Here is a 22,486-nt window from a genome sequence, read left to right on the forward strand (position 1 = left end):
CACATAGACAAGTCCGATAATATTAACTGTGTTGGGGTAAATTGGAAAGATATTAACTTTGCTCCAAAAGCAAAGCTTCTTTCTGATGGGGATGTATAGAAAGTAGAAGTAGAACTATTTATTACGTCACGGAGAAAAACTTTGAGGCGAACGGACAACGCCTCATACCACATACACACTCTCATACTTTCACAAAATTTTCTTTTTCTATTTTCTATTTTCTTTTTTCTGTTTTTTAATCCCTCTTTCAAAAGATGCAACAAAAACAACATACGCATTACATATTTCACTCGGAGAAGACGAAAAGACACAGGGATATAGCAGTTAAAAATCTTTATTCACCACTTAACAACAGACCAAATTCCAAATAACCTATCTTGCATCCCTTGTACTTTTTTTAGTCGCGAAAAGTCAACTCTGGCTACTGCCCTGCAAGAAAACATAGAGGCGGTTTTACTTTTCACCAACACTATTTATCCTCTGCCTTTCCTTTTACCAACTACATCCAGACACCACCGAACACCACTGCCCCATATAGAAAGGCCGCAAAGAAGATGAAGAGGTTGAAAATTGGTATCAGGACCCAGCTAATGGTCCTTGTTGGGTTTGCCTGCCTACTATCACTTCTCATTCTCGGTCTTGTCACTGGTATTTACTTCAGCAACAATTTAAAAAATCTACGATCAGAGCGACTAGAGGTTATATCACAACTAAAAGCGACACAAGTTAGCCAGTCTATCAACTACGTTCAACTAACAGTGTCTGCCTTGGCTCAAGTGGACGGGATACGATCTCCTTTGATGTCACACCAGCAAGGTAACGATCTGTCAAACTTATTCGAAGGGGTAGACGACCTCTTTTTACAATATACAATCACTGAACAAATCGTATCAGCCAGACTATACGACAAAGATTTGAACGTCGTCACAGCAACTGAATATGACGAAGTCTTTATTTCCAACCAAACTAGAAACCTGTTATATCCCATACCCGATGGTGGCCCATTACCTGCTGTTGTCGACAACTATACACATAGTGACGACAAATATTATTACAGTGGACCACTACCGAACAATACTCATGTGACTACTGATCCTTATTTTGCTGGTGTCACTGTCGCAGTTTATAGCGAGGAGTTGTCTGAGGAGGTGATTGGTTATATTTCTGTGATTTCATCAGCGTCTTCCATCTTTTCTGCATTAAACACAACATCATCCGACTATTGGACAATAGCGGTTCAACCAGTATATGATGACAACACTTCGGACTATGATGCGAATAGAACTAGAGATTCACTAATAGGATATCAAGCTGTTTTCCCCAACAATGGCTCACTTATCGAACCAGACCATTTTTACAATATCAATAGTTCTTCACTCATTGGGCCAGCATTCAGGACAACAAATCTCACACTGGGTGTTCGAAGAAACTTGAAATCAGTGACTGGAGTAAAACTCGCTGTGGCTTACTACAAAATCCAATTTAGTAACTGGCTGTGGCTAATTATAACGTCTCAAAAACAATCTTCGTTTAATGCACCAGTAACAAAGATGACGCACATCATTATTGGTGTCACCATTGGTGTAGGATTTTTCATGTGCGCTGTCACCTTCACCCTAGCCATTTGGTTCATACGGCCAATTACGAGACTTAAGGAAGCTACTGAATCCATAACCAGATACAAGAAAGATAAAAAAGGAAGCAAGAAAAATGCAAACAATGGTGACTCTGGTGAAAAATTACCACCGTATTCAAGTGATACGGTAGATGATGAGAAACTTTCGAAACGAGATAGCGTGCACTCAATGTCAACCAGTGGCTCAGGATCAGGGAACTCCAGTGGTATTAGATTACCTTCGAGGATTCCGCGTTCCAAAATGCTATTCAAGGATGAACTTACTGAGTTATCGGAAGCCTTTAATATCATGACCGAGGAGTTGGAAAAGCAGTATACACACTTGGAAGATAGAGTCAAATCGAGAACCAAGGAATTAGAGGCTTCCAAAATCGAGGCTGAAGCTGCAAATGAGGCAAAGACTGTATTTATTGCCAACATATCACACGAATTGCGAACGCCCTTGAATGGTATACTTGGTATGTCGTCAATTGCCATGGAAGAGCAAGACGAGGCTAGATTAAAAGATTCATTAAAGCTAATCTACAGATCCGGTGAACTATTGCTTCACATTTTAACGGAATTGCTAACCTATTCTAAAAATACCTTAAATAGGTCAAAATTGGAAAAATCAAATTTCCAAATTCTTGAAATAGTTTATCAAGTCCACTCAATCTTTACCAAATTGGCATTGGATCAAAGAGTTAACTTTAAAATTTTAGTCAAACCACAAATATTTAGAAAATTGATTCTTTATGGCGATTCAAATAGGATTATTCAAATAATCATGAATTTGGTCTCCAATGCACTAAAATTCACCCCTGTGGATGGATCAGTTGGTGTTTCATTTAAAATGGTTGGTGAGTATGACTATGAGAGATCAAAGAAGGACAATTTTGAGCATGTATACGTCCTTGATAATAATCTTGGGGTGTCAAGCTCGTTAAGAAGATCATCAAACACAAAGCCTTACTTGTCGTCTCCAACAGCACGTCCGGCTTCCCCAGTTTCACCACAGCAGAAACCATCAGTTTTATCACCAGTGATTGAGTTTGACAAGTCAAATGATTACTTTAGTGAAAAGCCAGTACCAGTAGTAGGTACCTCCAATTCTGAAGGAGCCCTCGACAAAGTTGATAACGACGAGCAAAATAATGATCTTCTTAACAAAGAGCAACTGCCACCTGATACCAGTGACGTCAAAGCTACCACTAACAATAATGACACTAACGAAATTAATAACGCTAATGACCAAAATAAAAACAATGATATTACCGACGATGATATCCATTCCATAGCTACTTTAGCTACAGTGCAGTATGAAAACAAAATGTACGAATCGCAATTCGGCAACAAGCCACTTCCTGCTACTCCAAGTATGAGTCCTGGTAATTCATTGGAAAAGATCCCTTCACGAAACAGTCGAACCCCGTCAGTCACAACTATCAATTTTGAGCAAACATACAGAGCCAATCCAACATCGTCTTCCAGTGAATTCAAGACGTATCCTACTTTAGATAAACGCTCTGACTTTGATGCAAATATGGCTAACCATGAAGTTGTCAAGGATAATAAAGCATTCAAGATTAGGAAAATGTACAAGCCCAAAACCTGGGTCGTTCAAATTAAAGTAACCGATACTGGATCAGGTATTGAGCCCGCATTGCAAGAGAAAGTCTTTGAACCGTTTGTTCAGGGAGATCAGACTTTGAGTCGAAGTTATGGTGGAACTGGATTGGGTTTGAGTATATGTCGACAATTATCCAAAATGATGAAGGGGTCATTGACTTTAGACTCAACTGTTGGTAAAGGATCGAGCTTTACCTTGACGATACCATTGCCTCAAACGGGTGAGATTGTTGTTCCACCTCAAGATTTGGAAATGTTTTGCGACGATGAGTTCAACCCGACGGCTAAAAGTAATAGAAAAGTTGCATTTGATGAGAAGGCAATTATTGTCCATGATGAAAATGGAAATCGTGACACTAGGATGACATTGGAACCTATTGATAAGAATAACAGTGCTAGCAGTGGATCAACAGTGGGCGAAGGCTCTTCGTCAGTTGGTAGAAGTGATACTTCAAACTCATCAGCGTCGATGCATGATGATGCACATGGGGAAGCCAATGGCGGTATTGATAATGAAGATGAGGATGAAAAAGAATCATCAGTACTGCAATTAAATGCCACTCCTTTGAAGCGATCAGTTAAAAGTGCTAAGTCTAAACCAAACTTAAATAATTTACTTACTGAAAAGCCCGAACTACTTCATCAAGGATCTACAGGTACTGCAAATTCAGCCATGGATAGGAGATCCGTTGATTCAGATGAAAGTGGTTACCGTCATCAAAACAACGGACAACAAGAAGTATCTTCTAATGCCAATGGCAAACAACATCTCGATAGTCAAAACAACGGTGCTAATCTAACTTCATCAAATGGCGATATCACAGGTTTGAAGATCTTGATTGCTGAGGATAACAGAGTGAATCAGGAAGTAATCAAACGAATGATGAAATTACAAGGATTCACCAATTTAACCATGGCATGCAATGGAGCTGAAGCTGTTGACTTTGTGAAGACTGCTAATGAGGCCAACGATCCATTCGCACTAATATTTATGGATGTGCAAATGCCGCAAATGGATGGATTGTTGGCTACGAAATTAATTCGCCGGGATTTGCACTATGAAGGGCCCATTATTGCCTTGACTGCATTTGCTGATGAGAGTAATGTTAAAGAATGTTTTAATTGTGGAATGAATGGGTTCTTATCGAAACCAATCAAGAGAAATAATTTACAACTGGTTTTCAACCAGTTTAGACTGCGGTTGTTGGAGTCTGCGGTGAAGAAGAGCGGGATTGGCAATGCTAATGGTGATGGTACTGCTGATGTGGTGATGAAGGATTGAGAGGAGGAGAGAGAGAGATTTCATTTGAGGTGTGGTTTCAATTTTTTTACGCAGTTTATAATTTATAGAGTTTAATAATAGAAGGGAACGGGTCTTTTGTTAATAGCATTGGGAGAAGCATGTACTGAATTAGTTCTCTTGTCCAAACGTTAGCAAGGTAACTGGGACTGTGTCTTTACTGCCATTTTCAAATGCAATCTGAATAAATAATAAAAGAAGGTTGCGAATGGGGATATATAAAAAAAATAGACTATACATTGCGGCCAATATCTTGCTTATAAAATTGATTCAACATTCCTAATACGCCACCTTTCCGCTTGGATTTATTCCTTGATAGATCATTGCCCAAATCGCCGTCTATTTTATTATAGTTAAGCTTGAATATCGAATCAGTCAATTCATCATCATTATCACCATCATTTTCTTCAGCATTATAGCCCATTTGTGTTGCATTACTGTTGAATTGACTAGTGATGGAACTCGTGAGTGGTTTGGCGTTTCTTCTGATTGGTCTTGTCCCATTTGCAGCAGCTGCTGTATCTTCATCGTTGTAATTTTGCATGAAATGGTAATACGATTTGACCATCTTATGATCTCGTTGCAAGCTATATATTTCGCCATCGTCATCATCATCGCCCTCTTCATCACTAGGGTCCGAATCTTGTCCTGGCAGAGGTGTGTCTGAGTTTTGCTGATTTCTTGAATTCCGTTTATTTCTCTTTTTTCGACGTTGTTTCCCACTAGCCATCATATTCTTATCCTTTTCTTCAAAATTAAACATGGCAAAATAGCAAACATAACCTAACCCGTCAACATGTATACTGTACTCTCTGAAGAAATCAATAATGGTGCCACTGTTCTGAGATACTTTAAACCATAGGATATACGGGGTTAAAATCAAACTAAGGATTTCATAAATGATAATGACAATTTTTAATGAATACAACTGACAAAACTCATTCTTCACTTGGACAGTATGTAGCCGTTTCTTCCATGATCGAGGTAAATAATGCGTAAATTTCGAAACATAGCGTATATTAGCTTCAGGATCATGTATAGTCCGAGTTGTGGAAAAATGTTGCTGATTTTGTTCAGTTGCAGTAGCAGCTGCCGTTGAAGAAGAAGATGAAGTGATGGCCCAAATGGTACCCAAAACAGAAATGTAAAACAAGGTAGTTTTCCCTTCCGTTATTTCAAATGACCAAAACGATTGTGATTCGTTGTCCAAGAAAATACCCAAAACAACAAGGACAGCCAATACTGATCCACTTAAGAAATTAATCAACTTCATTCCATTTATGACTAGAAATCCCTTGGGGAATTGATCAATATAAGTATTGGCTGGCGTCATTGATAATTGTAACCTGTTTTGGAAAAAATGCGGCAATTCGTTAAACTCGCGAAGTTTCCACTCAGCATAAGGAGTATATTGTCTCACTCCAACAATCGAGCTTGGGTTTGATTTATATTCATTGAAATACTTGAAAAAATACAACAAGACAAAATAAACCACAATGAATGGACAAAGGACGACGTTGATCATTGCCGCCAACTTGAATCTTGACGTCAATTCGCGTGCCAACTGATTCCGGTTGTAATCTTTGAGTATTGATCCATTGATCTGTCCCTGCTGGTTGAATACAAAATTGTCAATACACAATTTCAAATTCCACTCCAAAGTCTTTGTCAATGATTGTTTTTGGTCCATAAACAATACTGACAAGTCCAAGACATCCTTGTTAATCAACGCAATCATATAATTATCACGTCTCATTATCCTATTGGCTATATCATGAGCATCCAAGCGTACTTTTGATGACAAGTCATTAATGTAATGGTTTTCAGTCGGGTTCAGCGACGATGTCAAACTATTGTAGTCTTTAAGTAGCATCAATCGCTCAACAATTGTTTTCCAGCTAATTGTCAGTAGTTCATCATCACCAACATTTAATAAATATCGATAAAAATTCTGAACTTCTTTCAACTTGTAAGTGAAATCAAAATACAATTGAATTGATCGAAGTATAATATATAGTGTAAATCCAAACACTAGAAATTTAACCAAGAAGGGGACTCGGCTCGCAAAATCTTCTGTAATCAAATCAGCCAAGACATAGTGAATACCATTGCGATACTGTTCGTAAAATAATGAGTAGTCAATACCCCATTTCAAAAATATTGTGAACCCAATGATAAAGACAAGTATAATTAAATCAACAATTCTGGAAAGTACTATATTTAGTAGTCCCTTACCGCGATAGTAATAGTAGACATCATTTAAAAACTCATCCATATTGGTGATATTGGCCCATAAGTACAACGCCCGTTCTTTTGGAGGAATAACCAATCGATTGGCTCTTGTTCTTGTTGGCTTGTAATTTGTGTTTACATACTGTTGTTGAGGTGGTTTTCGATACAGCTTGGTCATGTTGTGCAATGGTAGGGTGTGTTGTGAATCGACGATTATGGGCCCTGTTGAAGGCTGAGGGTTTGGTGCTAATTGTGTAAGGGGTGCTTTTGGAGGTGCAGTTTGACTTTGATTGAGGTGCATTTCGACACCTTTGTTCTGTGGTTGCTGCTGTTGCTGCTTCTTATCCAACTTTGCTCTGTTTGGTCTTGGCCTCACATATGAGTCCGAACTCGACGACAAGTCCGAATCTGATTCAGAGTCAAGTAAGCTGTTGGAGTTTGTCACTATGTTTTGCATATTTTGTAGGTTATCCATTGGTATAGCACTGGGTAGTAGCAGTTCATCAAGATCCTCTTGATTTGAGGGAGCTAGACCAGCCCCAATCGCACTGCCTCCCACGCTGTCACTACCTCTGTTGTTGCCAATTACATCCTCACTAAGCAACGCTCTTCGTTGTTGTTGTTGTTGTTGTTGTTGTTGAAATGTACTGTCATACTCAGGATCATAGTATTGATAGTTATCTTGCAACTGATTGTATATCGAATTTAATCCAAATATTCGCGAGAGAAAGGTGTCCTCATTTTGAACATGTAGCCGGTCTTGGTCATCATTATTGTTGATGCCCGGTGTTAGTGCGGCCGATTCGTTGTCCTTGCCACTCTCTTGGCTATATATACTGTTGAATGCATTGTTGTATGGGTTAGATGACATACTGCCCAGAGCATTAGATGAATAATGATGCTCGGATGTGCTTGAAATGGGGGAGGCAACTAAAAGTGTGGAAATCTCTGGTTTAAGATAGAGAATGATTGTAGTAGCGCGCGAAGGTTGCCTTTTTATTTTTTTCTGTTGACACGCTGATAAAGAAAACCAGGTTTTGTGTGACGCAAGCTGATTGATACAACATATATATTGCGACATCAGCAGTGCATTATCAAGTCTTTCACCATCGCCAATTGAATTGGTTGAAAGACTCTTGTAGGTAATTAGGTAGGACTAAGAGCAACGCCTCCAATGTAAATACCATGGTTAACAACCTGGATGTTTAGCAAATCTGAGTTATCTAACCAGAGAGTGCAACAAACTTTTCCTTTTCCAAAGTTGTCACATAAAATGCGCTTTCAGCATACATTTGTCTAACAAAAGTTACTCAGAATTACTCATACTAGCGTTTAAACTACTTTTTAATCCAACATTCTGAAGATGTTTTAAATGTGCTACTTGAAAAACGATTCAACCAAAAAATACATTTTTTCAAGAACTTACGTTTTCCCAAATAGGAAACCACTACTTCAGAATATTGTGAGATAATTAGTCTAATTGAGACTACACATGGCTAACAAAGGTTACTCAAAATATGAGACACTTTTGGAAAATAGTCTGTTCTTAAATGAATTGATTACTTCCGAAGAGTGCTAAACAGCTGTTCGAAAACTGGGTTTTTTGATTGAAATTTATCTTTTACCCAATAGGGGTATTTCTAGAAAAATGAAGATTTGAAAATTAGTAAATGCCAGAAATCGTCCCATAGAATGAATACTACCGTACGCTCACATCCACAAGGAAGATATGGTTTCGAACTTTCTACTACTTCTATAGATCAATTGATTTGCAACTCCTTGCTTTACCATTATACAAATCATATATACATGACTCCTTCGTGGTATTGTCGTTGGTGTTAGACTTGTAAAAAGAGGTGTGTACCTGTAGACTTGTCTGCAGTGAAGATAGCCGGGGTGAAGGCAGTAGTACCTCATTCTCCATTTAACCATACGATAGTAGATCTACTTACTCCGAGTAGTAACATTTTATTAGAACAAATAGTCAATCGTAAATGCTTGTATGATTCTAATTGTGGGGAAAGGTGGGGTGTGATGAGAGGCTAAAAACTACATTCGTACTTTAAACTTTGCTCTTGTTTTTAGAAAAGAATAAAACTGAGAATGATTGAAAAGGGAGGGGGTAAGAACTGGATTTGTTGCTCTTGCCGTGGGAGAGTTGAAACTTCAACAGGCTAGGCCATTAGCTTGATATTGATGACCTTTATCTGTATGACACTTTTCTCTCACAGGCGAAAGGGATGACAAGGCAATGCATCCAAGATTTCGTACATACAGTGCCAACTAATAAAAGTTGAAGTTGATCATGCACTGGAAAACCAAAGGAGAATTTTTGAGAGAGAAAATGCTGCTAGTTGTTGCTGTGTACATCCTTTGTATATTTCTTCCCCTCTCTCCTAACAAACGTACAAAGACCAGAGAAGGAGTTCCGTGCACGAGAGGCTATTCTTTCTCCGCCAACGCTAGTATGTATCTCGACTTCTATAAATGCAATATTTAACAAAAGGAGATGGGGAGCAAAATTCAGTCTGTGAAGGACGAAACTGTGTTAGAGTTGGGTTTTACTTTGACTACCGTTACCACCACCACCACAACGATAATCATTGTAAAACACACACAGTCTTTGCCTTAATTTCATTTTACGTTTTCTTGTTTCTTTAATCATTGGCATAATATGATATTAGGTTTTCCTTTTCTTCCCAGAGATTAGAATTTGGAAGTCTCTTGAAGTTTAGGGCGTATTATTATTGAAGTCGGACTTTTAATAAAAGAAGGAGAAAATGAAATAATTCACAATTCCGTTTCTGTTTTTTCTTGTCCTCTCATACTTAATATTCGTATTATGTTACTATTATTAAATGATGGCTGAAGAAAGAAAAGCCCGTGATTCTGAAGGCTTACATTACTTCTACTCTAATCTCTACTTTGTTTTCCGTCTATTTGTTATGTCCTTCACCCGCCCCACTTTCTCTCTGTCTATCTTTCTTTTTTATTCTTTGTTTTTATATTATTGTAAAGTGCTGTAATGTTTCGATTTGTTTCAAAATTAACAACTTCTCCCCCCCCCCCAATAATGTACTCTTCTTACAACGAAAACTATAAATAGATGTATGGTATAATCAGAAGCCCAATAAATGATTCACGGAAACTCAAATTGTCGCTGTTCGTCTTCTTCTTTGTCTTCTTTTTTTTAAAGTTTTAGTATGCACTCAATTTTTTGAAATATCATATGGTAGCATCTCATAGTTCCTTTCAGCCATGCGAAGTTTTTTCTTACCTTCCCCACTTTATGGATTTTAAAAAGTTAATTGGAAGATTATACACTACCCCCTCTAAATTTGTGTTACTAATACTAATATTATATGTTACCTTGGCTCTCAAAGTATTGTCATACAATAATTCGAAGAAGAATTTATATAATCTATACAACTCCCCTCCACAATTCTTTGTTTTTTTTTTATAAGTGTACCATAGTTTATAATAACATCATCGTCATTTGACAACAGAAATACTGCTCAAATATCTATTCATCTGACACACTCTACACTACAACAGCAAATTACTACTTTACTACAGAATCACTCAATGTCCACTACTAGGTCTGCCCCAACCTCACCACTCATTTCAAACCTAATATCTGATTCCAATAGCACTTCTACTCAACAACAGCAGCAGCAAAAAAATACACGTTCTAGTAGTGACAAGATGTATTTACACCCACCACCCTCAACTTCAAGCAACAATGATGATTACACATCAAACACTACAGACTCTATTCATCACAACGGTAACAACTACACATCATCACCTATAAATACCACGACATCCACCAATTCAACCAGCAGCTCATTAGAGTCACGTTCTTACTCCACTTCCTCGGAGGAAGAAGAAGGTTCACTACTACCAAACACCACTGGCAATGATGACAATACATCATCATCTCACCTGACAGATTCCAATAAACTCAAAAAGCTAAAGGTTGATACCAAAAACTTTGGATCAAAAACAGCTTCAGGACATTCTCGTATTTTCAATTGTAAATTGTGCCAACGAGCTTTCACCAGAGAAGAACATTTGACAAGACATGTACAATCAACCCATAATAAATTAAAGCCATTTGTATGTGGCATATGCACCAGACCATTTTCCAGACGAGACTTGCTACTTCGACATGCTAAAAACTTGCATGACGGTAGTGAAAAGGCCATAAGTAGAATACGAAGATCATACAAGAATAAAAGATCAGATGAAAATAGTGACACGCAAGTTGGGGATCGTGGAGGTGATCTTGCAAAAGAATCTGATATTCTTGGAGAAACAAGAAGAGTAAGCCGTGGTGAGGTTGCTTCTGCTGTAGCTGAAGCTAGGGGTGGTTCAATAAGCGAGGAAACTGAAGTGTCGGATGAAGTATCAGGAGAGGAAGAAGAAGAAGGGATGTACTCCAATAGAAGAATATTCACATCTCGACTGAGCAATAATCATCATCATCATAATCATCATCGCACTGGTTCTGATAACACTACAGAATTAGTTTCACCAATTGATGAAACTCCAGAGACTAAACGCTTAAAAATGTCAGTTAATATGTTAGTTAGTTAGTTAATTAAACTGAAGTTATTTATGTATATATAGTAACAATAATGTATACCTTACACATCCAACTAGAAGGGGGATTTGTCCTTACAGGTGTTTTGTATATGGAAAATGGTGATGTTCAGACTCTTATTGGTGACTTTTGTTTTAACCCCCGGCTGTTTGCTATTGTTCTCTAAATACGTACACACAAAGTCGTTTGCGCAACTGAAATTTGAAAATTTCTTTTCTTTTTTATTTTCAGTCTCTTCCCCACGGGGTTTTTCTGTTAAAACAGCGTTGGTTATATGCAGGTAAAGAGGGGGCAGAAGCGAGAGAAGGAAAGTACTGTGCAGAGCACGCTACCAAATACATTAACAAATCTATATGGACAATATAATACACCTTCGGGCCGAAATTTGCTTTGAAAAAACTACCGAACTCATTTGAGGTGGTAGTTATGAAACAGTAAGACTAGGAAGTGACCGTTTCGTTTTTTGTTTGAAATGAAACATTTCATTTTCAGTCGCTCCATTCCATGGCGTTACACATTTGTTTTATCGTCTAATTTTTAACTACTATAAAGTTCCAGCCCACCGTTCTTTATAAAATTTTACTTCCCCACCTTCAACTTAACCAACAAGTAATCAAAATTATTATGGATTGATAGTCTTCTCTTTAAATCTTAGTTATCTTTGCTAGGAGTAAATTATGTAGTCCACCAACACGCCCTTTCATACTGCTTTTACGTCTGAATCGTGCTGCAACATATACTGTTTACGAACCTTCCAGGAATGCCGATCACTAAATAGAAAAGTGGGGTCAAATAGCTGCACCTATTCCAAAAATTAAACAACTGCACAGACGCGATATCCTTATATCGTTTTGAGTCGCTTCTGATATTGATAAGATGGCATTGTCTTGCATTGCAGGTTTGTATTAAAAAAAAATGGAAATCACTCAATGGCCTGATTTGCGAATTGAGTTTGTATTTCTCCCCGGAACTCCTTTAAATATGCACGATATTGCACAGATAAGAGAGATTGGAGTGACATCGGAGCAGTCGGAGTTATAATAAGTTATTTTATAACCCCGGAGAAATCGAAAATAAAATGCAGGAAGGAGGACAAAATGTGCCTAATATCCGCAGATATATACTGTTGTAACAACAGTGCAGAGCTTCGCCAACCACTCTCTATTCATCTCGGCTGCCTCCCTGTCTCTTATCTAAGCCGTTTGGTGTACGAAAGATTTGTTATCAGTGAAAGTCCGTTGGTAGCAACATCTCTAAAAATGAAAGAAAAAAAATCTGTCCTTGTATTATGAAGGACAGCCAAAGTTTCAACTTGTCAGTAAATGAAACCGCTATTTATCTATCCCATTCCACAATCATCTGCATGGTATATAATTATAACTGATACTCTGCACCATTTTTACTTCAATGCAAAAGATGGCCACTCTTACTGGCAATTGAGTGATCTAGCTGAAAACTATAATGATATTAATACAAAACAATTACTATCACTGGTCAATTATGATCAATTAGGGTTGTTATTTGCCAAAGCAAGAGGCCTAAGGGTTGAAACGAGCAGGAGTGGAAAGTGTGATAGAGGTAATGGAGGAGATGACACAATACGGCAAGGCCAAAAGGATGTGTCTGATGAGGTGGAAATTGTTTATCAAAATGAATATACTCAAGATGACGCCAATGAGATTGCAGGGGAACCAGCTGTTAATATTCAAGATTCAGATCTGAGTGCTCTACCGTCCAAGGGCATTGTCTTTGGTTACTCATCAAGTGAGGATGATGATGACGACGAAGAAAATGATGAATTGAGTCAGGAGAATCAGCAGAAAGCCTTACCAAAAAAGAAAGATGAAGTTGATAACATAGTCTCCCAAGTACTCCATCAGAATGAAGATGAGCAAGAGCAATCTGATAATGAAAGTCAAATATCGCTTGATCTATCAGTTGACGAAGAAGAAGAACTTAAAAATAATAACACAACGGTACACGAATTTCGACAAATGTTGAATAATTTTGCATCATCGTTTTCGTCATTTGATAGTTGGGATATAATTGAGGACCAGCTAGTTGGTGAGTTTATCAAGTATCCCGTGTATCATTCCATTGGATCGAGGGAGGAGAAACGGGAAATTTTCCAAAACTGGCTAGATAGCAGAGATGATGACAATGAAGAGAGTAACACATCTGCTAGCCACGACGTTGACGCGATATTCCCCACGGAAAAGATGTTATTTCTTTCCTTACTTCAACAGCATAAAGATCAAGTAAAGACATCATTCTACCAGGAGTTTTACACAGCCAACTATAAAGAAATGAACAATATTGATTTACCAAAGTTGACAAAGGAAGATACGTATCGTAATTACAAGAAATTTATCCTTGATTTTGCCAAATTTGAAAAGGATTTCAAAAAGACAACAGAATATACTAAAGGAGTCAATGTTAAGGTGATGAAATTACAAGAATATCTTTCATCGCGGTCAGATTTCCCTAGTGGAGTATACACTATAGATTCTAATTTGTCGTTTTTTAAAAATTGGGTCCAGTTACTAAACCAATATTTCGATGATGTAACAATTGCAGAATCGGAAATTAATTTTCTTCTCGGTGATGAAAAAAGATTACATAGTTATATAACTAAACTAAACGAAATCAGACAATAATTTTCAGTACAGACACATCAACCGTCCTTCTTACCTTTGCTAAATTCACACATGACTAGAGTAGTGGTTACGGGAGTAGGTTTGATATCACCGTTGGGAGTAGGTTTAAAACATAATTGGTCGCGACTTATTGCTAGTGAATCAGGCTTAATTTCCACAACAAAACTACCCAATTATTCCCAAGATGGATGGGACAAGATCCCATCTAAAGTAGTAGGCGTAGTACCCGAAGGGCCTATATCCGAAGGTAAATGGGATCCATCCGAACATATCACCCTGGGAGAGATTAAACGATTGGCAAAATTTAGTCAGTATGGGATAGCATGTGCTCAAGAAGCAATTAAAGATTCGCAATTGGAAGTGACAGCATTAAAAAGCTCGACATCTATTGGTGTTGCTGTTGGGAGTGGCATTGGCTCTTTCCAGGATGTGTATGACAACACCACTGCTTTCAACCTAGGTGGGTATCGAAAGGTGCAACCGTTGTTTATACCTAAACTACTAAACAATATGGCGGCAGGAAACATATCGATAAAATACGGGTTTAAGGGCCCATTGCATTCAGTATCAACTGCATGCGCTACTGGTTTACAAGCAATTGGCGATGCCTATAACTTTATCAAGTTGAACTATGCCGATGTCATGATTTGTGGTGGCACTGAATCATCAATCCACCCATTGGCATTATCAGGGTTTGCTAGAGCACGATCGTTAGTCACGGACTTCAATGATGAGCCAAGTAAAGCAAGTCGGCCGTTTGATAAAGATCGAAATGGATTTGTGCTAAGCGAAGGATGTGGTATTGTTGTATTGGAAAGTTTGGACCATGCATTAAAGCGTGGTGTTACACAGGATCAGATTTACGGTGAGATCTTGGGGTACGGTTTATCGGGGGATGCATATCACATTACAGCTCCACAAGAAGATGGCGAAGGGGCATATAATGCCATGAGCCAAGCTTTAACTCGTGCTGACATCAACCCGGCTAAAGTAAACTATATAAATGCCCATGCTACATCAACTACAATTGGCGATCGCGCAGAGAACAACGCTTTGTTTCGCTTATTCCCTCAACTGACGCTAGTTTCATCGACGAAGGGAGCCATAGGTCATTTGTTGGGAGCTGCTGGTGCAGTTGAATCAATCTTTACATTACAGGCAATGAAAACAGGTCAGATTCCACCCACGTTGAACTTGGATAATCCTGGTGGTAAACAAGGAGATGAAGAGGAGAAGTTTGGAAAGTTTGATTATGTTGCCAACAAAGCGAAATTGGGCGTTACTGTTGACTACGCCATGTGCAATTCATTTGGATTTGGTGGAGTTAATAGTAGTTTATTACTTGGGAAATATCACGACAGAAAGTGAGAAAGTGGAGTCTGTAGAGGCTAGTGAGCCATAATTATATATAGCAATTGTGTATCTGTGTGTGTATCTGTGGATCTTTCGGCTGGGGTTTTGGCCCCACCCGAGAGACCGTTCGGAGAAGAAATTAATATTCTATTGATCTTATCACGTGCAAGAAATTTGTATGAGTACAATCCACAATTGTATGATTACGTAATCGCTCGTAATGAATGTTTTTTTTCTGGTTTCGGTGGGTGCAAAACCATAGCAGCCACAGTTTTCAATTTCGTCAATTTGTTCACTTATTGTTTGAGTAATGTGTCTGTTTTTCACTTACGCAAAAGCTGGAACTTGTATCGGTTCTCGGGTTAACGTGCTGTGGCTTATCTTCATTTCTTTTTTGCTCCATTTCGCTTTACACCACGATCCGGCCCTTAATTCGTATCCACTACTAATTGTTCATTAGGCATCGGTTAGGGAAGGAATTATTTTGTTGGTCTTTAGTTAATCTTGAACACATGTGGTTAATTTAAAATTCACTATCGATCTACATTTTTTTTTTGCATATATCAAAGTGCTTTGCTCCAAGCCCAATATATAATATAGTGATTTATCCTTCCTAATTTTGTCATCCACCAAATTTTATTGTCTCAGCTTAACTAAATATGTCGTCGACTAAGGTTCAACAAGTTTCACGCAAGAGATTGGGATCTCCAATTTACGAGGCCGCTAATCTGCCAACCTCCAAAAGATCAAGAAAGATCATAGTCATAAGCAAGGAAGAAGAGGATCCGGTCAGTACTGAGAAAGAACAATTAGAAACATCAAAGCCCGAGTCTGAACGACCAACAGAGGAAACGCGGACCATTTCCCAAATTACATTTAATCAACGTCATCAATCAATTTTATCGATTGTTCATTTTAAAGAACCATTGCAATTACAACTGGAATACCCAATACCTGAAGTAAGCCCCCATGAAGTATTGGTTCAAAACAAGGCCATTGGACTAAACCCCATTGATTGGAAGGGCAAAAAGTACGGTTTTGGAATATATCACTTCCCTTGGATTAATGGTCGTGAATCCAGTGGAGATATCGTTAAAGTTGGTTCCAAAGTCGCCCACTCTGAGATTAATAATTTGTCAATTGGAGATAAAGTAATTGTTAGCTCAACAAGCTACAGAGATAACCGTACATCCACATTTCAACAATTCACGGCGATTGATTCGCGTTTGGTGTGGAAATTGCCTCCACAGTACAGTTATGAAGACGGAGCCACGATTGGTGTTGGTTTGGTCACAGCTGGAATCTTGTTATACAATTCTTTTGGATTTGAATTGACTTCAACTCCAAAGCAACGTACAGGTACGTTGTTGGTTTGGGGAGGTTCAACAATTGTTGGAATTTACAGTGCCCAAATGGCTAAATTGCATGGCTTGACGGTGATTGCAATTGCTGGGAACAAGCATGCTTCCTATTTAACGCTGTTGGGAGTTGACCATGTCATTGATCGGTTTGGCACTGATGAAGAGATCTTGGCCAAAATTGATGAATTGGCACCACATGGGGTTGATTTTGGTATTGATTGTGTGTCAAAAGAGACTGCAATTAAAGTATTGAATATACTTGATACAAACAGTGACAAACTTGAACCAAGAACAGGACTAGGTTCAGAGAAGGACGGCGAGAAAAAACCTACCAAGGGTAAACCTTTGTTTGCTGGTGTTGTTGGTGTACCTAGAGACGATCAAGTTCCTAAACTGGTGACGTTGAAACCAGTAGTGATCAAGAGATTTCATGAAGATATTGAATTTGGAGCAAAATTTATTGCCATTACAACATCGTTCCTTGAAAAGTCACAAATCAAGCCTGCTAGGTATAAACAATACGATGGTGGACTTGAAATTATTGAAGGGGCATTAAATGATTTAGAAAAGATTGGTGCAAATGGAGAGAAATACGTTGTCAGTATAAAGGATTGAGTTTAGAGATGCCTTATATAGAGTGAAGTTGATCATTACTTATTTATTAGAAAGATTTTACTTCTCAATTCTAACTTGCTCCTCTAACTTGCTCCTCTTCATCTTCTCCGTCATCACCAATTTCGAATTGGTCATCCACATCTTTACCCAATTCATCCAACTCCAACCCTAACTCCATATCTGCAGCATTGCCATCACCACTGCGGACACCACCACCTGTAGGCACACTGCTATACTTTGCTTCATTATACCCAGGAGTCATCTTGATTAACTTCTTCACCCCACTAGACACTTTTGTCACAAATAATGCTCGTTTCCGAACTCCCAACATTAACCACACCACAAAACTTAATAACACGGCAAATATTATAAAGCCATGCCAACGATGGGGTTCAATAATCCATGGCGACTCATGGTCGGTTTCTTCATTAGTCTCATAATCGTAATAATGTAATGCACTTGCATCCATTTTGATGTATTTTGGTCTTGACATTATACCATTTTGCTCAGCGCCAAATTGATAAATATTAGGCGATGAACTATGGAAAAACCCTGGTCGTTTAAGCTGAGCTGTGGACTCCGATTTTGCGTCATTTTCAATCCGTTTTGTATAGTTATTGTAAGCTTGAATGTACTCATCGTTGGCGTAAAGCACAGCTCGTCCCAACGCCCACGAAAATGAGGAGCCACCCAACTGTTCAACCAATTGCAAGGTTTCAAACCCTTTATTGCTGCTGGCGACATTATCAATGCCAAACCTGGGAAACCCAAGACCCAAATGAAGGAAATTTAAAATCCATGAAGATTTGAAGCACAATGTTGACAATTCCTCTTCACTTAGTTGATCCTTAGCCTCCTTTTGTGAATTCAATTCCAATATACTTGACCATGGTTGAGAACAAACCTTTTGCGTCTTGTTGAAAATCTTTTTATAATCATAGGTATTCTTTTGATCCTTCAGCTTGTCCCACTTTTGGTTTCCTTTGTCGTCCTGTTGTTGCGATAACAAGTCCTCAATTGCATCCCAATACCCACTTACACCGATGAAATGATTGACATCGAAATCAAACGATGGTATAAGCTCATTCAATAAGCACGTGCTGACTTCATCACCTTCGTTGAATTGTTTACAATTAGCTTTTGATCCTCCACCTCCATGAGTAGAATTTTGTAAAACGGGGAAAATCTGTGTCAAACATTTCTCAAAATCAGATTCCCCAATAAAGTCATAAGAACGATCGTTGACATAATCAGATGTTGTGAATCCCTTTGGTATACATGGATCATTTATTGGCGATTTGGTCCATCCCCAATAATGGTAATTGTCGCCCTTGTCATCAGAAGCAATAAGTGACTTCATATATTTGCTTCTAGCTTGGTACATTCCAAATCCCAAAAACGAATCAGAATAAATATTATATTCAACTTGTTGGGGTACTTTGTAATCCTCGCTGCTGCTATCAATTGTAGGGACTTGACGCAAATCAAGATGATACAAGTTATTCTGATGTTCATCGATTTCAGTAGTATTAGGTTGGAAAACAACCTGGGTTGATGCTCCTCCCATATCCAATAATCCATACGTAGTATGGTTTTTTCCATGCTGGTGTGAAGACGGATCATCAAATGCCCCAATTAACGAGTTTATCGATAGCCATCCATATAACCCCTCGTAATCTCCGTCAATAACATTAACATGAGATGCACAATCAGGAATGAAAAAATCTGATTTATTTTCAAAATATAAACAAATTTCATTCAATATTTGTTGTTGTTCAGTGGGCAGTAGCAACCTCATTCCAGCAGTGGCATGCAAAAAGATTGGTGTACGATAATGTTGGGCTTTGGGGACAATTTTGCTGGCTCGCGATAACAATTTTGATAAATGATGTTTACCTATTTTATGAGGTGCCTTGTTGAATGATGATATTCCAGGGGTGATTTTCTTATGCCATCTTGTCTTGGTATTGACTCTGGGATACAGTAGTTTGCCTTCTTTGGAATCCTCGTCTTCGGTATCACTGTCATCCTCTGACTCTGATTCCTCTCCTTCGTCAACTTTGTCTCTCCTTTTTATCAATTGTTTCGAGTGACTAAAATCAAGCTTCTTCTCTAATGCCATACCCGGATTAAGCCAGTTGTACACATGGACTCTAGACCCTTTTGATCCTGCATCAATAATAACAATATAGTCGTATGGTATTCCATTCTTTGAATATTCAGGACCAGCTTTCAATGGTTTCTTTTTCGACTTTTTTGGCGCTTGTTTATTTTTTCGTTTCGTTAGCAGATTAATATGGGTATCCATTGTTTACCCGTGGAAAATGTTGTTGTTGTTGTTGCTTGAGAAACACGCAAAGCTTCAGGGATCAAGCAGTAACGAACCTCAGTGATTGATTTGATATGAATTCGAAAATTACGATTCTATTGTAGGAGAGAAGAAAAAAAATCAAATTCTTCTGCATTTTGTGTTTGCGTATTGAAAAAGAATAATAACAATAATAGATCTATAAATAGAGAGATGTTTAGTAGTTTGTTTGACTTGTTGATGAACACAGTATTGTCACAGGATAAGTAAGGAAATTACCTACATACACGGCTAACAGTTTTTTACCAGGAAGAAGACATTTGCAAACTTGAACACAGGTGTATATTATATACAAGTTTTTGGTGTTTCCTTCCTTTGTGTAATACTGAATAAGGGTAGTGCAAGTTGTCTAGACATAAATAATTGGCAAGAGGCTTAACATCAAAAACTGAAATTGCAATTTCTTCTGCTTGCTTTGATCTCAAGGTAACAACACTACATATACGACACAATGTTTCCAGGACTGGGTAAGCACACGTATGGTGGACAGCAACAGGGGTATGGTGCTCCACAGCAAGGTTATTATGCACCACCACAGGGACCTCCTCCAGGACAATATAACAATTATGGGCCACCATCAGGTCCACCTCCTGGCCAACAACAGAATAACAACTATGGGCCACCATCAGGTCCACCTCCTAACCAACAGCAATACGGAAGATATAGCCAACAACAACAACAGCAAAGCTACGGCTCTCGTGCACAGCAGCCTGGTATGAATGGAGAGCCTGATTATGGGCACCAATATGGTTCAGGAAACTACTCCAGACCACCTAGTAATCAACAATCATTTGGTGTGGAGAATTACAACTATCAGTACTCCATGTGTAACGGTCGCAAAAAAGCATTACTCGTCGGGATTAACTACATAGGCACTCAAAACCAATTACGCGGTTGCATCAATGACGTCAACAATGTTGAGAGGTTTTTATTAAGCCATGGGTTTAGTGAGGATAACATTGTCAAGCTTACTGATGACCAGCGCACACAACGTGCTATCCCCACCAGACAAAATATTTTAGACGCTGTCCAATGGTTAGTTAAAGACGCCAAACCCAATGACTCACTTTTCTTCCATTATTCTGGTCATGGTGGGCAAACCGAAGATCAACCGGATCAGTATGGAAACTACGATGAGGATGATGGTTATGATGAAGTGATTTACCCATTGGATTTCCAAACTAATGGATTTATTATTGATGATCTTTTGCATGACATGATGATAAAGACATTACCACCTGGATGCAGGTTGACGGCATTGTTTGACTCCTGTCATTCTGGTTCAGTCTTGGATTTGCCATACATGTACTCAACAAAGGGTGTGTTGAAAGAGCCCAATGTGATGGCAGAGGCAGGTCAAGGGTTATTACAAGCTGGTATGTCGTATATTTCTGGGAATAGGGTTGATATGGTTAAAGGTTTGGGTTCGGCTGTCAAGAGCTTTATGAACAAAGGAAGAGCTTCCAAAGCAAACGAATACAGTAAGCAAACCAAAACAGCACCTTGTGACGCTATCTCTTTCAGTGGATGTAAAGACAACCAAACCAGTGCTGATGCACAAGAAGGTGGTCAATCTACTGGTGCAATGAGTTATGCATTCCTTACGGTGATGAACCAAAACCCGAGCCAGTCGTATTTGACTTTGTTGCAAAATATGAGACAGATTTTGCAATCAAAATATAGTCAAAAGCCGCAATTGACGGCATCTCACCCTATCGACTGCAATTTGCAATTTATCTTTTGAATTTTAGACATATTATACTTTGTAGAGAAGTTGACTAAAGTGATATTGAGATGAACTGTCCTTAGTTTGTATATCTATGTAGGCTTTTAGCAAAGTTTGCAAACGAACAAAATTTCAAACCGTCTTGTAGTTTAAATTTCTATATAATTACACACTTATCTTCCTTCTTCACCACAGGTGGATTCTGTATCCTTTCAATCCTGTCGATTAATCCTTCGAATGCTTCACTTATATGGTAATTTTCCTTTACTGACGTTTCTAAGAAGCGACAATTGAATTTACGAGCAAGCTCGGCCCCTTCATGCTCTTCAACCTGCCTTTGGTATGTTAGATCTCGTTTGTTTCCAATTAGTATCATGGGTATATTTTCATTCCCAATTGAATTTAGTATCTTGTCTCTTATAAATTCAACCAATTCAAATGATTGCCTTGAAGTTACTGAGTAGACAAGCAAGTATCCATGTATCCCCACAAGATGTTTCTCATTCATCATACTGTATTCATCCTGACCTGCTGTATCCAAAACTTCGATGGCATACTCTTGATTCTTGTATGTGATGTTTTTACTAAATTGGTTTTCAATGGTTGGGTAATAACTCTCAACAAAATGATCCTCCACGTAACGTACTGTCATTGACGATTTGCCTACTGCACGGGATCCAACAACTGCTATTTTACGGGTCTTGATAGACATATCGGGGTCAGTCTGGGTGTTTGCGTGTCTGTCGATATGTGTATGTGGAACAAGATAATGAGTGTGAAATTAGTCACTGTAAAATGTGAAACGAACGTACTTGACGATTCTAGTGAAGATCCTTAATAGATGGGTTAAGTATAATCACTGTGTATAGCTATATAGACCAGTATGATTGCTGAAATTGATGTGAAATTTCCCCTAATCAAAGAATTGCTTTTGTCTGGCGTTATATTTTTATTTCTTTTTTTTTTGTTTTCTTTCTTCTCTCCTTCAATGTGTCTTATCAGAAGATTGGTGAATGCTGGCAGA

General features: G+C 38.4%; 9 protein-coding genes across 9 annotated transcripts; 6 read left to right on the top strand and 3 right to left on the bottom strand. All coding sequences in view use genetic code 12, as the record gives it.

The window, feature by feature from the left end:
* Window positions 1-554: 554 nt before the first annotated feature.
* CANMA_005286 (ATP-binding response regulator) lies at window positions 555-4,526 on the top strand (the record flags this gene model as incomplete). Its single annotated transcript, XM_051817652.1, has 1 exon — window positions 555-4,526. One exon carries the CDS (start codon window positions 555-557, stop codon window positions 4,524-4,526), a length of 3,972 nt encoding a protein of 1,323 aa, XP_051669220.1.
* Window positions 4,527-4,776: 250 nt separating this feature from the next.
* On the bottom strand, window positions 4,777-7,647 carry ATG9 (autophagy protein; the record flags this gene model as incomplete). Its single annotated transcript, XM_051817653.1, has 1 exon — window positions 4,777-7,647. The coding sequence occupies one exon, from the start codon at window positions 7,645-7,647 to the stop codon at window positions 4,777-4,779; it is 2,871 nt and encodes a 956-aa protein (XP_051669221.1).
* A 2,714-nt stretch (window positions 7,648-10,361) lies between these two features.
* TRY4 (Try4p) lies at window positions 10,362-11,375 on the top strand (the record flags this gene model as incomplete). The annotated part of the gene is made up of 1 exon (XM_051817654.1): window positions 10,362-11,375. One exon carries the CDS (start codon window positions 10,362-10,364, stop codon window positions 11,373-11,375), a length of 1,014 nt encoding a protein of 337 aa, XP_051669222.1.
* A 1,329-nt stretch (window positions 11,376-12,704) lies between these two features.
* Window positions 12,705-14,039, top strand: CANMA_005289 (uncharacterized protein; the record flags this gene model as incomplete). Its single annotated transcript, XM_051817655.1, has 1 exon — window positions 12,705-14,039. The coding sequence occupies one exon, from the start codon at window positions 12,705-12,707 to the stop codon at window positions 14,037-14,039; it is 1,335 nt and encodes a 444-aa protein (XP_051669223.1).
* A 51-nt stretch (window positions 14,040-14,090) lies between these two features.
* CEM1 (fatty acid synthase) lies at window positions 14,091-15,407 on the top strand (the record flags this gene model as incomplete). The annotated part of the gene is made up of 1 exon (XM_051817656.1): window positions 14,091-15,407. One exon carries the CDS (start codon window positions 14,091-14,093, stop codon window positions 15,405-15,407), a length of 1,317 nt encoding a protein of 438 aa, XP_051669224.1.
* A 644-nt stretch (window positions 15,408-16,051) lies between these two features.
* CANMA_005291 (uncharacterized protein) lies at window positions 16,052-17,368 on the top strand (the record flags this gene model as incomplete). Its single annotated transcript, XM_051817659.1, has 1 exon — window positions 16,052-17,368. The coding sequence occupies one exon, from the start codon at window positions 16,052-16,054 to the stop codon at window positions 17,366-17,368; it is 1,317 nt and encodes a 438-aa protein (XP_051669225.1).
* A 70-nt stretch (window positions 17,369-17,438) lies between these two features.
* Window positions 17,439-19,676, bottom strand: CANMA_005292 (uncharacterized protein; the record flags this gene model as incomplete). The annotated part of the gene is made up of 1 exon (XM_051817660.1): window positions 17,439-19,676. The coding sequence occupies one exon, from the start codon at window positions 19,674-19,676 to the stop codon at window positions 17,439-17,441; it is 2,238 nt and encodes a 745-aa protein (XP_051669226.1).
* A 511-nt stretch (window positions 19,677-20,187) lies between these two features.
* On the top strand, window positions 20,188-21,480 carry MCA1 (Ca(2+)-dependent cysteine protease; the record flags this gene model as incomplete). Its single annotated transcript, XM_051817661.1, has 1 exon — window positions 20,188-21,480. The coding sequence occupies one exon, from the start codon at window positions 20,188-20,190 to the stop codon at window positions 21,478-21,480; it is 1,293 nt and encodes a 430-aa protein (XP_051669227.1).
* Window positions 21,481-21,619: 139 nt separating this feature from the next.
* On the bottom strand, window positions 21,620-22,174 carry RHB1 (putative GTPase; the record flags this gene model as incomplete). The annotated part of the gene is made up of 1 exon (XM_051817662.1): window positions 21,620-22,174. The coding sequence occupies one exon, from the start codon at window positions 22,172-22,174 to the stop codon at window positions 21,620-21,622; it is 555 nt and encodes a 184-aa protein (XP_051669228.1).
* Window positions 22,175-22,486: the final 312 nt, after the last annotated feature.

Source organism: Candida margitis, assembly GCF_024628925.1.
Source record: "Candida margitis strain CBS 14175 chromosome Unknown scaffold5, whole genome shotgun sequence".
Classification (NCBI taxonomy): Eukaryota; Fungi; Ascomycota; class Pichiomycetes; order Serinales; family Debaryomycetaceae; genus Lodderomyces; species Lodderomyces margitis.